Source organism: Salvelinus namaycush, chromosome 16 (genome assembly GCF_016432855.1).
Source record: "Salvelinus namaycush isolate Seneca chromosome 16, SaNama_1.0, whole genome shotgun sequence".
Lineage (NCBI taxonomy): Eukaryota > Metazoa > Chordata > Actinopteri > Salmoniformes > Salmonidae > Salvelinus > Salvelinus namaycush.
The window spans coordinates 30,124,339-30,137,524 of record NC_052322.1 but is presented as its reverse complement, the minus strand read 5'-3'; the positions used below and the strand labels follow the sequence as shown (position 1 = coordinate 30,137,524).

Here is a 13,186-nt window from a genome sequence, read left to right as displayed (position 1 = left end):
AAACTAGGATTACCATTGGCTGATTGTCATTGGGAAGATACTGACCAATGAAATTATTAGATGAGAGCAAGCAGTCCCAGATACCCAAAACATTTCATACATGAGGATTCATATCTTTGTCCCTCCATGCACTATCATGAAGGAGTTACAGTGCCCAATGTACAGACGCCAGGCAGCTACAGCCACATCCTCTGAATTGTTCAAGCCCGCAATTGAGACTGGTGTGTGTGCTCAGTGCTGACTGACTCACTCAATGACCCTGTAATCAGAAACAGCATTGTTTCTCAGGTAGAGTGCCTCTCTCACAGATCATTACATTTACATAGAAACTCCAGGAGTTTACACACACATATTGGAAAGGGACTAGCAAGTTAAAGCACACTGCATACAGTACAAGAGCACAGGGAAGGAGCCTACAAGATGAGGGAGGAGTTAGGGTGGGAATGGGGTAAATGTGATGGATGACTGGTTATGCTGCCAAAAGTGTACTGACAGAAAGCAAGTGATATGTGGCAAAGATATCTGGATATTCATTTGACCTCATATGTTATTAATGATACTGTAATGTTAGCTTATTTAGAAAAATGTTAAAGATAACATGAGGAAAACATTTATCATTTTATTGATTTAGTTAATGTACTGAAAGTATGCAAAATACAAGCTTTACTAAATATACAAGCATGCCGTATCAAATATTTGGCTAGACACTTTTCAGTCATAATATCGTATCTGATCCGAGATAGTAACTGACTATCCTCAAGGTCGAATGAATGACCTTACTGAGTGACAATAACTAATTATTGAAACAAAATACTCTTATTTCCTCAAGCGCATTACAATTGTATTCCTCTAGAGAGAGGTAACAGCTCAATTTTACCAGTTGAAAGGCAGAGGTCAATTGACAACCTGATACAGTAGCTCACAAAAATAAATAACATGCTATGATGAAAATGTCTCAGTTTATTAAACCACAATAGTCCTTACAGTGTAAAGGTCCCAGAGGTCTTTGGATGGGATTGTGTGTGTTACTGCAGGAGTGGAAATCAGAATAAGCTGAACTCTCGGTCCGTCATTGACATCTCTTTCACAAACCTGAGTAAAAACAGTAGGCAGAGGGTGAGCAGGCCACTGACACATCGGACTTCAAGAAACAAATGTTAGAATCCGACATGACACTCACTTGGTCATTTCACTGTTCTTGCGGGGGAATCGTCTGACTTGGGTCCAGGGTTCATGCATCTTTCCTTGGCCTCCATTAAACATCCACCATCCACACTGCTGGCTGTCTGTCAGGGGCACTGAGTACAGCTGATTCGGGGCTAGGGAAGAGTGACTACATGTCACTCAATGTTGATCCACGGTGTGCCCTTGCCTTCAGTTTAGTAAAATGTATACTGAACAAAAATATAAATGCAACAATTTCATTGATTTTACAGTTCATATAAGGAAATCAGTCAATTGAAATAAATGCATTAGGCCCTAATCTATGGATTTCACATGACTGGGAATATAGATATGCATCTGTTGGTCACAGATACCTTTTGAAAAAAAAATGGGCCTCAAGATCTCATCACTGTATTTTTGTGCATTCAAATTGCCATCGATAAATTGCAATTGTGTTTGTTGTCCATAGCTTATGCCTGCCCATACCATAACCCCACTGCCACCATATGGTACTCTGTTCACAACGTTGACATCAGCAAACCGCTCGCCCACAAGACGCCATACATGTGGTCTGCGGTTCTGAGGCCAGTTGGATGTACTGCCAAATTTTCTAAAACCACATTGGATGCGGCTTATGGTAGAGAAATTAACATTAAATTCTCTGACAACAGCTCTGGCAATATCAATTGCACGCTCCCTCAAAACTTGAGACATCTGTGGCATTGTGTTGTGTGACAAAACTGCACATTTTGTAGTGGCCTTCTATTGTCCCCAGCACCAGGCGCACCTGTGTAATAAACATGCTGTTTAATCAGCTTCTTGATATGCCACACCTGTCAGGTGGATGGATTATCTTGGCAAAGGAGAAATGCTCACTAACAGGGATATAAAGAGAGAAATAAGCTTTTTGTGCGTATGGAACATTTCTGTGATCTTTTATTTCAGCTCATGAAACCAACACTTTACATGTTGCGTTTATATTTTCGATCAGTTTATTTCATTCAAACTGAAATGTTGAACAGCTAAGGCCTACCACCTGTACATGAAGTGATAAATACTTAAGAGTACTCACAGCTAACTTACATCTTGGTATCTGAACCCGTTTGAGCATCTCTCTGTATCGCCCCTGGCTCCCTTGGTGTATGTCTGGGCTGAAGGGAGAAGGCTGGTTGTAGATACTGCCGGTATCAGTGCATTTTGGGGGTCCCCTCTGGACTTGGATAGAGGGCAGTCCTGACTGTTTATCCCAGCTCCTTGAATCCACCTCATCTATAAAAGCAAAGGCAGGTTGTTCCGGCATGACCACTTGTACCTTCGAATGATTATCCATGTCAGCACAGATAAAGCAAAGCTATGACATTTAACATACATACTTATTCTGCTTGTTTTAATGACTGACCATTTAGCTAAGTTAACGTAGGTAATTAGCAAGTAACGTTAAGTCAGTGTAAACAAATGAACACAACGTTACAGTACAGTAACTAGCTAACGTTAGCAAAGCACTCACCACGGGGAGAAGCAGACAATCTTGGACTCACTAACATATTGCCTCCGATGGGGTTTTGATAGCCCAAATTCGTTATCCCGAAGAAAGCCATTTAGTAACGCTACCGTCTCCAGCAACAGTCTGAAGCTGTTTAGGATAGCAGGAAAACGTGGGAAAGGCAAGCAAGGGCCTCTGTAAATAAATCACAACTTCTGTTTTACACAGGACCATGGTAACAAGCGCCACCAATCAGATGGCGTTCCAGACATCAGCCTGTGAAGAAACCGGGCTCTGTTTAGAAAGGTGCAACGTTACAAAACGTTCAGATAGAAATGCATTTTGACAGATGATCTTCTGTCTTGTAGAATTAGGCACTATACCAGATTTGTTTATTAAATTTTTATCTGCAACGTTCTGAATGAGCGGATTCGATTATGCTGTGCCGCGGGGCACCAGGCAAAGGCCCTTCACGTCATCGGGCGAAAGCATCAAGGGTGGAATGCCTTTCTCAAATCGAACAGTAATCGAAAGCAATCACTTCTGCATGGGAAAACACAGGATCCGACTAATTACTACACGTTCTTAATTACGTGCTTGAGCCGATTTCGCCGTGGACATTGAACGGGGCACTTGGCTCACGCATGGGAGGCAGCCCGGTTCCAAATCGAATGCAATCAACTTTCAGCCGATGCAAAACACGGGCGCCGGGGCTAGATTAATCGAACACCCTCAGAGTTTCACTCATTGAATTCACCCCTGTGCTAGAAATTCCATCATACTACAGGTCTACTGCTCAAGTCTATGGATATGATATGGCTACATCATGTGTAGGCCTAGTCACCTATATATATTGTTGAGAATAAAAGCATAAAATAAATGAGCAGATAATAGCAGTAATAGTTCTCCCTTATGACGACCATTACACACATAATGTGTTAAGGCTGTGCATATTAATATTCCACTAGCCTAGATTCAACCATTGAAAAAACAATGGTTGATTAAAAACGATTAGGCCAGAGCCACTTGGATTAGTCTAATAGTTTAATTAAACTATGGGAAAAATATATATTTTCCAGCACACGCACATTTGTAAAACAAACAAACATAGATAGGTTTTTGTTCTTGTAAACTGTTGCTTATAAGCAAATGTTGCAGATATTGAATGCAGCCCATGTTACCAGTTGTTGTTATCAGTGTAATGGCACGCACCTGCTGCGCTCAATGCCAAGTGGCGTCAGTATAGATAACTACGTCGCAGTTTTGAATAATTTTACAAAGAAGCGATAAAAGACAAGAAAAAGTGGCTAGATTCCTGAAATTTGGACTTGAAGTAGGCTACATCTGGGTGGTCTGGTTTTCAGCTAAAAAGGTAAATGCCATGCTCTCATTTATGATTCCTAACATGGGGTAGTTGACTGACACGGGTGGGTTTTTAAAGCTCTTATGCATTCATATGTGGAATATGTAATGTGGTCCTATAGATCAGGTTTTCTAGAACTGGGTTCTGCTGCAAAAGGTGAATGGGAAGATGGAACAGCTGTCACAAAAAAAGAGGATTTAATGAGAAGTTCATGAAGTAGAGTGAATTTTATCATTATGGTCTATTGGCCAATTTGTCACACTTCATCAGCCTAAACTAGACAAAATGATGCATGTAAGTAAAGCAGGCAATAGCTGTGACAAAGTTTCTTTATAGGGCTTCAGAAGTCACAATCTAAATAGACCATAAAAAATATATTGTTTCCAATACAAACTTGGTGTATGTGACATTTTGGTCTCTTTTCCTACAGACTTACAGACAAAGCCAGTGTGTCTAAGGTAATCCAAGAGGCTTCAAACAAGGGTTGTCACCATACCATTATTTCAATACTATACTAGATTTTCCATGGCAAAAATGAAAACATAAATTAGACTAAACTCGATGGTCCTATTAACCTACTTTATGTAGAATTGTGGGTGGCATAGCTTGCAAAATAAACAAGTGTGACTCTAGGTGACAACATTATGCTGTTTGTTTCAAACATTGGGACTGTTAAATCTGTTTGCTTCATGTTTTTGTTTCCTTTCCACAATACTCCTAAGTATTGTGAAACTGGGAAACCACACAATAACCACACAATATTATGGCAGGCATGCATGAGTTTCCTTTTGCTGTTTCTCTCATAGTAAACATATGTTCCAGCTGTTTATAATAAATGAGGAATTTGTGTAGTCTAATCCTCTGTTATGTAGAGATTCTTGACATACTCCAGTTCAGCATGAAGTCAGTATTTTGAAGGCTCTGTTTGGTAAAATTCAAGATTAGCCAGTTTACATCTCCTTTCAATTTTTATTCTACCCACAACTTTCATTCTACCTTACGTGAACAAATAGAAAGCCATAGTTATACAGACAAGTGTGAAGGGAAGTGCTACAAGGGAGGATACGACAGCTTTGTCTGTTCATAGAGAACAAAGCTTTTATCAGGCACTCTGTATTTACATATCACACAATGAAGCTTCTCAGAGGTGTCCCATGACTGTTTCCTTTTGCTATTGTAGAATGTAGAACTGATTACTCTGACAGATACCAGTTACTGTAAACTGTTAGAATTTCTCCTCAATTAACAACAGTATGTAATTAGTTGTAGTTTGGATGGTGTGATAAATGGACTTCTCGGGACAGTCAAAGGCAATTGAGTCATCACCTGACTCATGTCTTTATCACTCCTGTTTCAGCCCTGCAGTCTTTCTCTGGTACGCCGGCACAATGCGTGCATTCTCCCGCCGTCACACCCTTCCCTTTAAGCTTGCCATTCTAGCGGGCTCCCTCTTCCTGGTCCTACTGCTCGTCATGCAGTACGACGTGGGAGGTGGGACTTCCCCTGAACCCTGGCTCCGAGAGCTGTCGAACAAACAGTCACAGGTGATGGGTGTGGTCAGAGGTGCTGTGTCAAATATAGGCTTCCAGATTGGTGCCCCCCTGCCCCTTCCCTCAGCGCTTGGGACCAACTCCTTTGATCCCCGCTGTCCACCTGGGTTCTACAGCATAGATGAGCTTCAACCTCACCTGGAGAGGCCCTTACAGGACCCAGAGGACCCCGGAGCCTACGGCCGACCGTTTGTGATGGGCAGGATGACCCCTGCAGAGATTAAAGAGAAGCAGGATGGGCTGACCAAAAATTGTTTCAACCAATTTGCCAGCGACCGTATCTCCCTTCACCGCAGCCTGGGAAATGACACACGCCACCCAGAGTGAGTACAGGGGGACTGAAGGGAAGCTAGTTTGGAGTGATATGTACTGTATGTATGGTTGTGTACAATCGAAGCTTATCTAGCAGATCCCTTGGAGAATAGCATCTTTGTTGTCAGTTGTGCAGGTCAAAGGTTCCGGCGCTGCCCTCCTCTCCCCACCACCAGTGTGATCATCGTGTTCCACAATGAGGCGTGGTCCACCCTCCTGCGGACAGTTTACAGCGTCCTGCACACTGCTCCTGCCTCCATGCTCACAGAGATATTACTGGTGGATGATGCTAGCACAGACGGTAAGTGTGGTATGGAAGGTGTTGTAAACCTGAATGAAAGTGACAGACTTTCCTGGCACAGACAGACCTTTCAGACTTTGCCATTATCAAATGTTTATGTATTTGCAAACGGGAGCAAACGGGAGTAGGGATTCCCCTACTGCTCTCTTCCTCTCTACAGTGTCATTAATAGAACAATGCCAGAGTATATAATAACTCCCAGTAACAATTTTCTCAGTAGAATACATATCTACCTCAGTGGATAGATGTAATCCAGCTGTATTTTACCATCCTCATGCAATGGTTTTCAGATCACCTGAAGTCTCGTCTGGATGAGTATGTCCTGCAGCTGAAGATTGTGCGTGTGCTACGACAGCGGGAAAGGAAGGGGTTAATCACTGCCAGGCTACTGGGGGCACAGACGGCTCAAGGAGAGATCCTCACCTTCCTGGATTCCCACTGTGTGTGTCCCAGCAGACACTGCAAACCATAGAATTAGAATACAATTTTAGTAACTTAATAAGCTACAAACCCGGTCAGGAAGTGCTCTCATTGCCAGAAGCTCCTGTCACTTTCTACCCTTGACAGCTGATCAACTATTTTATACTACTCCTAAGCATCATCATCAAAGCCCCTTAGATCTGATTTTAAATGAGGAAAACAGTAACATTTTGAAGTTGTCATTACATTAGTCAGTTAAAAGAAACTGAAGATTATTAGTGAGGGAATATATGAATATGATATTCTTGTTTGTCTCATTTTCATCCCTGGTTAGGCGAGTGCTTCAATGGCTGGCTGGAACCCCTCCTGGCTCGGATCGTGGAGAAGCCCACTGCTGTGGTCAGCCCTGAGATAGTCATCATCGACCAAAACAACATGAAGTTCACCAAACCCCTCGCCACAGCTCGTGCCCGTAACCGTGGAAACTTTGACTGGAGCCTTATCTTTGGGTGGGAGCAGATCCCTGAGGAAGACCAAAAGCAACGCAAGAATGAAACTTATCCTGTCAGGTACTTTATACATACATACACACACACTCACTCGTGAAGTGATGTCATACTGAACATAAATATATTGTCTACTCCTAGGACTCCTACCTTTGCAGGTGGTCTGTTCTCTATTTCTAAGACTTACTTTGAGCACATTGGGACCTATGACGCCAAGATGTTGATCTGGGGAGGTGAGAATGTGGAGATGTCCTTCAGGGTAAGTTATGCAGAATGTGGAAGGGCAGGAAGTACATCAACAATCATGTTGGCCTGACTGATGGTGGTGGTTAATGTAGACTTTAATGCCCTCTGCTGGTCAAAGCAGACACTGCTTCCTTCTGTATTCTGATTCCCTTCATGGTTACTTCCTGTCTTCCCTAGAATACTTTTATTCAGTCACTGTTGTGCCAAGCTTGAGCCTCGACCATTCAGTCCATGCCCTTTTCTGTCTACTCCATTGACCTGGAATGTCCTTCTTGTAGGTGTGGCAATGTGGAGGCCAGCTGGAGATCATACCCTGCTCAGTGGTGGGACATATCTTCCGCAGTAAGAGCCCTCACACCTTCCCCAACGGCAGGTCGGTGATTGCCCGCAACCAGGTGCGCCTAGCCGAGGTCTGGATGGAGGACTACAAGCAGATCTTCTACCGCAGGAACAAGAAGGCTGCCACCATAGCCAAAGAGGTTGGGTATAGTGTCCCCTCAATGTTTTACACATGCCACTACTGGGGGTCTAGGTGCTGTTCTCACAGTTACACATGGCTCTTTTGTAAAGAGTGGTATTGTACTGTATCCTGCATTATTGTTTACATGATGTAAAAATGACCATTCTTTTAATGTTATTCCTGTTCACTCAGAACACATATGGTGACATCTCTGAACGCCTCAAACTCAAAGAGAAGCTAAGCTGCAAAAACTTTACATGGTACTTGCACAACGTTTACCCAGAGGCCTATGTTCCAGACTTCACCCCTGTCATGTTTGGAGCGGTAATGTTATTTAACTTTCATTAGAAATTGGATTGTCAGTCTATAAATACCCATCCACTTTTTTTTAATGTATATATTCTGCTAAAATTATATTTTATCAGCTCAAGAACTCTGGCTCAAAGACATGCCTGGATGTGGGAGAAAAGAATAAGGGTGGGAAACCGGTTATCTTATACACATGCCACAACATGGGAGGAAATCAGGTACTTTAATCTAGATCTAAACTGGGTGGTTTGAGCACTGAATGCTGACAGCCGTGGTATCAGACCATATACCACGGGTATGACAAATCATTTATTTTTACTGCTCTAATTATGTTGGTAACCACTTTATAATAGCAATGAGGCATCTATGGAGTTTGTGGTATATGGCCAAAATACCATGGCTAAGGACTGTATCCAGGCACTCCGTTTTGCATTGTACTGAAGAACAGCCCTTAGCCGTGGTATATTGGCCATATACCGCACCCACTCGGGCCTTATTGCTTAAATATACAATATGCGGAGCCGTGTGCACGTTTATAATTGCCACACAGGTTTTTTTTAACATAATATTTCTGTGTGTAGTATTTTGAGTACACATCCCACCAGGAGCTTCGTCACAACATAGGTAAGCAGCTGTGTCTACATGCGACCCCCGGGGCAGCGCTGGTGTCCATAAAGCTCTGCCGCCTGAAGGGCAAAGGAACCACAGTGGCCCCCGAGCAAGTGTGGCATTTCACACCGGTATGTAACATGACGTTGTAAACTGTCAATATATATATTTTATTGGTTCGTTTCACATTTACACTCTAATCAATGCACTGCTCTGAAAGTGTTACTGCAGGTCTTGTACATGGGTTTGTTTCATATACAGTATGTGGAAACACTTTTCTCCTCAAATTACTGATTGAGGCTTGTATGTCATGCAACACAAGGGCTTTAACAACTTCACAGTATACACATGTTACACACACTAGCTATGTTCATGCTGCACTTTTCAGAAGGCAAGTGCAGAACAGAGCGTTGTGGTCACTTGCAGTGCACAGTAGCCTTTTATTCTGCTCATTATTGTTTGTGTGTTCACACAGGGTTCTCTCCTTAAGAATCCCCCCTCGGGCAAATGCTTGACTGTAGACAGAGGTGAAGTGGTGATGAGTAGCTGTGACTTGACCAATCTCAGCCAACACTGGGACCTCAGCTGACCAATGGGATCCAGGGAGGAAGGAGGATCACTTACATCATCCATTACATTTGGGTGCCCTGCCCTTTTTGATGACAACACATGTATTTCTGAAATATGGGACCCTGTGCAGTTTGACTCAGAATTTTGTTATTTCTTAATTTACTAAAGGAGAAGTTGAAAAGTTTGAGGCTTTTTAATGTTTTATTCTAGAGGATCCCTATTTAGATGAATTTGTAGAAGTTTCTGTTTGATGTTTTTACACTTTAAAATTTGTTTGAAATTCTTTAATCACTAGGGCATAGAGTACCAGTCAAGGTTGACCACTTACTCATTCAAGGGTTTCTTTTTTTACTATTTTCTACACTGTAGAGTAATAGGTAAGACGACTACGAAATAACATATGGAATTATGTAGTAGACAAAAGTGTTAATTTGAGGTTCTTCAAAGTAGCCACCCTTTGACAGCTTTGCACACTCTTGGCATTCTCTCAACCAGCTTCATGAGGAATGTTTTTCTGACAGTCTTGGTGGAGTTTCCATATATGCTTTTCCTTCCCCCTCATCTCATCCCAAACCATCTCAATTGGGTTTAGGTTGGGTGATTGGCTCTCTCAAAGGCACGGCGGTTAGAACCAAAAATCTCAAATTTGGGCTTATCAGACCAAAGAACAGATTTAAACTGGTCTAATGTCCATTGCTTGTGTTTCTTGGCCCAAGGAAAGTCTATTCTTATTGGTGTCCTTTAGTAGTGGTTCTTTGCAGAAATTTGTCAATGAAGACCTGATTCACGCAGTCTCTACTCAACAGTGGATGTGTCTGTTACTTGAACTCTGAAGTGTTTCTTGGGGATGCAATTTCTGAGGCTGGTAACTCTAATGAAATGAACCTTTGCAGCAGAGGTAACTCTGGGTCTTCCTTTCCTGTGGCGGTCTTCATGAGAGCCAGTTTCATCATAGCACTTGATGGTTTTTGTGACTGCACTAGAAGAAGCCCTCAAAGTTCTTGACATTTTCAGGATTGAATGACCATGTCTTAAAGTAATAATGGGTGGTTTCTTTTTGCTTATTTGAGCTTTTCTTGCCATAATATGGACCTGGTCTTTTACCAAATAGGGTTATCTTCTGTATACCACCGCTACTTTGTCAAAACAAAACAGATTGGCTCAAATACATTAAGGAAAGAAATGACACAAATTAACGAAAGGCACACCTGTTCATTGAAATGCAGTCCAGGTGACTACCTCAAGAAGCTGGTTGAGAGAATGCGAAGAGTGTGGAAAGGGTGGCTATTTGAAGAATCTCAAATATACAATATATATTTGGATTTAACACTTTTTTTTTGGTTACAACATGATTCCATATGTGTTAATTCAAAGTATTGATTTCTTCACTATTATTCTACAATGTAGAAAATGGTAAAAAAAAAATGCTGGAATGATTAAGTGTCCAAACGTGTGTGTGTGTGTGTGTGTGTGTATACAGGTGAAGTCGGAAGTTTACAAACACTTAGGTTGGAGCCATTAAAACTTGTTTTTCAACCACTCCACAAATGTATTGTTAACAAACTATAGTTTCGGCAAGTTGGTTAGGTCATCTACTTTGTGCACGACACAAGTAATTTTTCCAACAATTATTTACAGACAGATTATTTCACTTATAATTCACTGTATCACAATTCCAGTGCGTCAGAAGTTTATATACACTAAGTTGACTGTGCTTTTAAACAGCTTGGAAAATTCCAGAAAATGATGTCCTGGCTTTAGAATCTTCTGATAGGCTAATTGACATCATTTGAGGCAATTGGAGGTGTACCTGTGGATGTATTTCGAGGCCTACCTTCAAACTCAGTGCCAAGACCTCAGAAAAGAATTTGTAGACCTCCACAAGTCTGGTTCATCCTTGGGAGCAATTTCCAAACGCCTGAAGGTACCATGTTCATCTGTATAAACAGAAGTACGCAAGTATAAACACCATGGGACCACGCAGCTGTCATACCGCTCAGGAAGGAGACACGTTCTGTCTCCTAGAGATGAATGTACTTTGGTGCGAAAGGTGAAAATCTATCCCAGAACAACAGCAAAGGACCTTGTGCAGATGCTGGAGGAAACGGGTACACAAGTATGTATATCCACAGTAAAACGAGGCCTATATCGACATAACCTGAAAGGCCGCTCAGCAAGGAAGAAGCCACTGCTCCAAAACCTTAATTAAAAAGCCATTCTACGGTTTGCAACTGCACATGGGGACAAAGATCATACTTTTTGGAGAAATGTCCTCTGATCTGATGAAACAAAAATATAACTGTTTGGCCATAATGACCATGTTTGGAGGAAAAAGGAGAACGCTTGCAAGCCGAAGAACACCATCCCAACCGTGAAGCACGGGGGTGGCAGCATCATGTTGTGAGGGTGCTTTGCTGCAGGAGGGACCGGTGCACTTCACAAAATAGATGGCATCATGAGGCAGGGAAATTATGTGGATATATTGAAGCAACATCTCATGACATCAGTCAGGAAGTTAAACCTTGGTCGCAAATGGGTCTTCTAAATGGTCAATGACCCCAAGCATACTTCCAAAGTTGTCGCAAAATGGCTTAAGGACAACAAAGTCAAGATATTGGAGTGGCCATCACAAAGCCCTGACCTCAATCCTATAGAAAATGTTTGGGCAGAACTGAAAAAGTGTGTGTGAGCAAGGAGGCCTACAAACCTGACTGAGTTACACCAGCTCTGTCAGGAGGAATGGGCCAAAATTCACCCAACTTATTGTGGGAAGCTTGTGGAAGGCTACCTGAAACGTTTGACCCAAGTTTAACAATTTAAAGGCAATGCTACCAAATACTAATTGAGTGTATGTAAACTTTTGACCCACTGGGAATGTGATGAAAAAGAGAAAAGCTTAAATAAATCATCCTCTCTACTATTATTCTGACATTTCACATTCTTAAATTAAAGTGGTGATCCTAACTGACCTAAGACAGGGAATTTTTACTGGGATTAAATGTCAGGAATTGTGAAAAACTGAGTTTAAATGTATTTGGCTAAGGTGTATGTAAACTTCCGACTTCAACTGTATATATATATATATATCTCAGCAAAAAAAGAAACATCCTCTCACTGTCAGCTGCATTTGATTTCAGGAAACTTAACATGTTTAAATATTTGTATGAACATAACAAGATTCAACAACTGAGACATAAACTGAACAATTTCCACAGACACGTGACTAACAGAAATTGAATAATGTGTCCCTGAACAAAGGGGGGGTGTCAAAATCAAAAGTAAGTCAGTATCTGGTGTGGCCACCAGCTGCATTAAGTACTGCAGTGCATCTCCTCGTGGACTGCACCAGATTTGCCAGTTCTTGCTGTGAGATGTTACCCCACTCTTCCACCAAGGCACCTGCAAGCTCCCGGACATTTCTGGGGGGAATGGACCTAGCCCCCACCCTCCGATCCAACAGGTCCCAGACGTGCTAAATGGGATTGAGATCCGGGCTCTTCGCTGGCCATGGCAGAACACTGACATTCCTGTCTTGCAGGAAATCACGCACAGAACAGGCAGTATGGCTGGTGGCATTGTCATGCAGGAGGGTCATGTCAGGATGAGCCTGAAGGAAGGGTACCACATGAGGGAGAAGGATGTCTTCCCTGTAACGCACAGCGTTGAGATTGCCTGCAATGACAACAAGCTCAGTCCGATGATGCTGTGACACACCGCCCCAGACCACCACAGAGATCCTTGATGAAAACCTGCTCCAGAGAGCTCAGGACCTCAAACTGGGGCGAAGGTTCACCTTCCAACAGGACAATAACCCTAAGCACACAGCCAAGACAATGCAGGAGTGGCTTCGGGACAAGTCTCTGAATGTCCTTGAGTGGCCCAGCCAGAGCCCG

General features: G+C 42.4%; 2 protein-coding genes across 2 annotated transcripts; one reads left to right on the top strand and one right to left on the bottom strand.

Moving 5' to 3' along the window:
- Positions 1–792: 792 nt before the first annotated feature.
- LOC120061301 (testis-expressed protein 49-like) lies at positions 793–2,754 on the bottom strand. The gene is made up of 4 exons (XM_039011013.1): positions 2,672–2,754; positions 2,248–2,433; positions 1,181–1,319; positions 793–1,092 (listed from the first exon to the last, which is right to left on the bottom strand). Exons 1-4 carry the CDS (start codon positions 2,706–2,708, stop codon positions 1,044–1,046), a joined length of 411 nt encoding a protein of 136 aa, XP_038866941.1. The 5' UTR covers positions 2,709–2,754; the 3' UTR covers positions 793–1,043.
- Positions 2,755–5,398: 2,644 nt separating this feature from the next.
- On the top strand, positions 5,399–9,312 carry LOC120061624 (polypeptide N-acetylgalactosaminyltransferase 6-like). The gene is made up of 10 exons (XM_039011526.1): positions 5,399–5,883; positions 6,001–6,173; positions 6,464–6,613; positions 6,928–7,162; positions 7,241–7,358; positions 7,624–7,824; positions 7,998–8,129; positions 8,231–8,332; positions 8,696–8,854; positions 9,199–9,312. Exons 1-10 carry the CDS (start codon positions 5,399–5,401, stop codon positions 9,310–9,312), a joined length of 1,869 nt encoding a protein of 622 aa, XP_038867454.1.
- Positions 9,313–13,186: the final 3,874 nt, after the last annotated feature.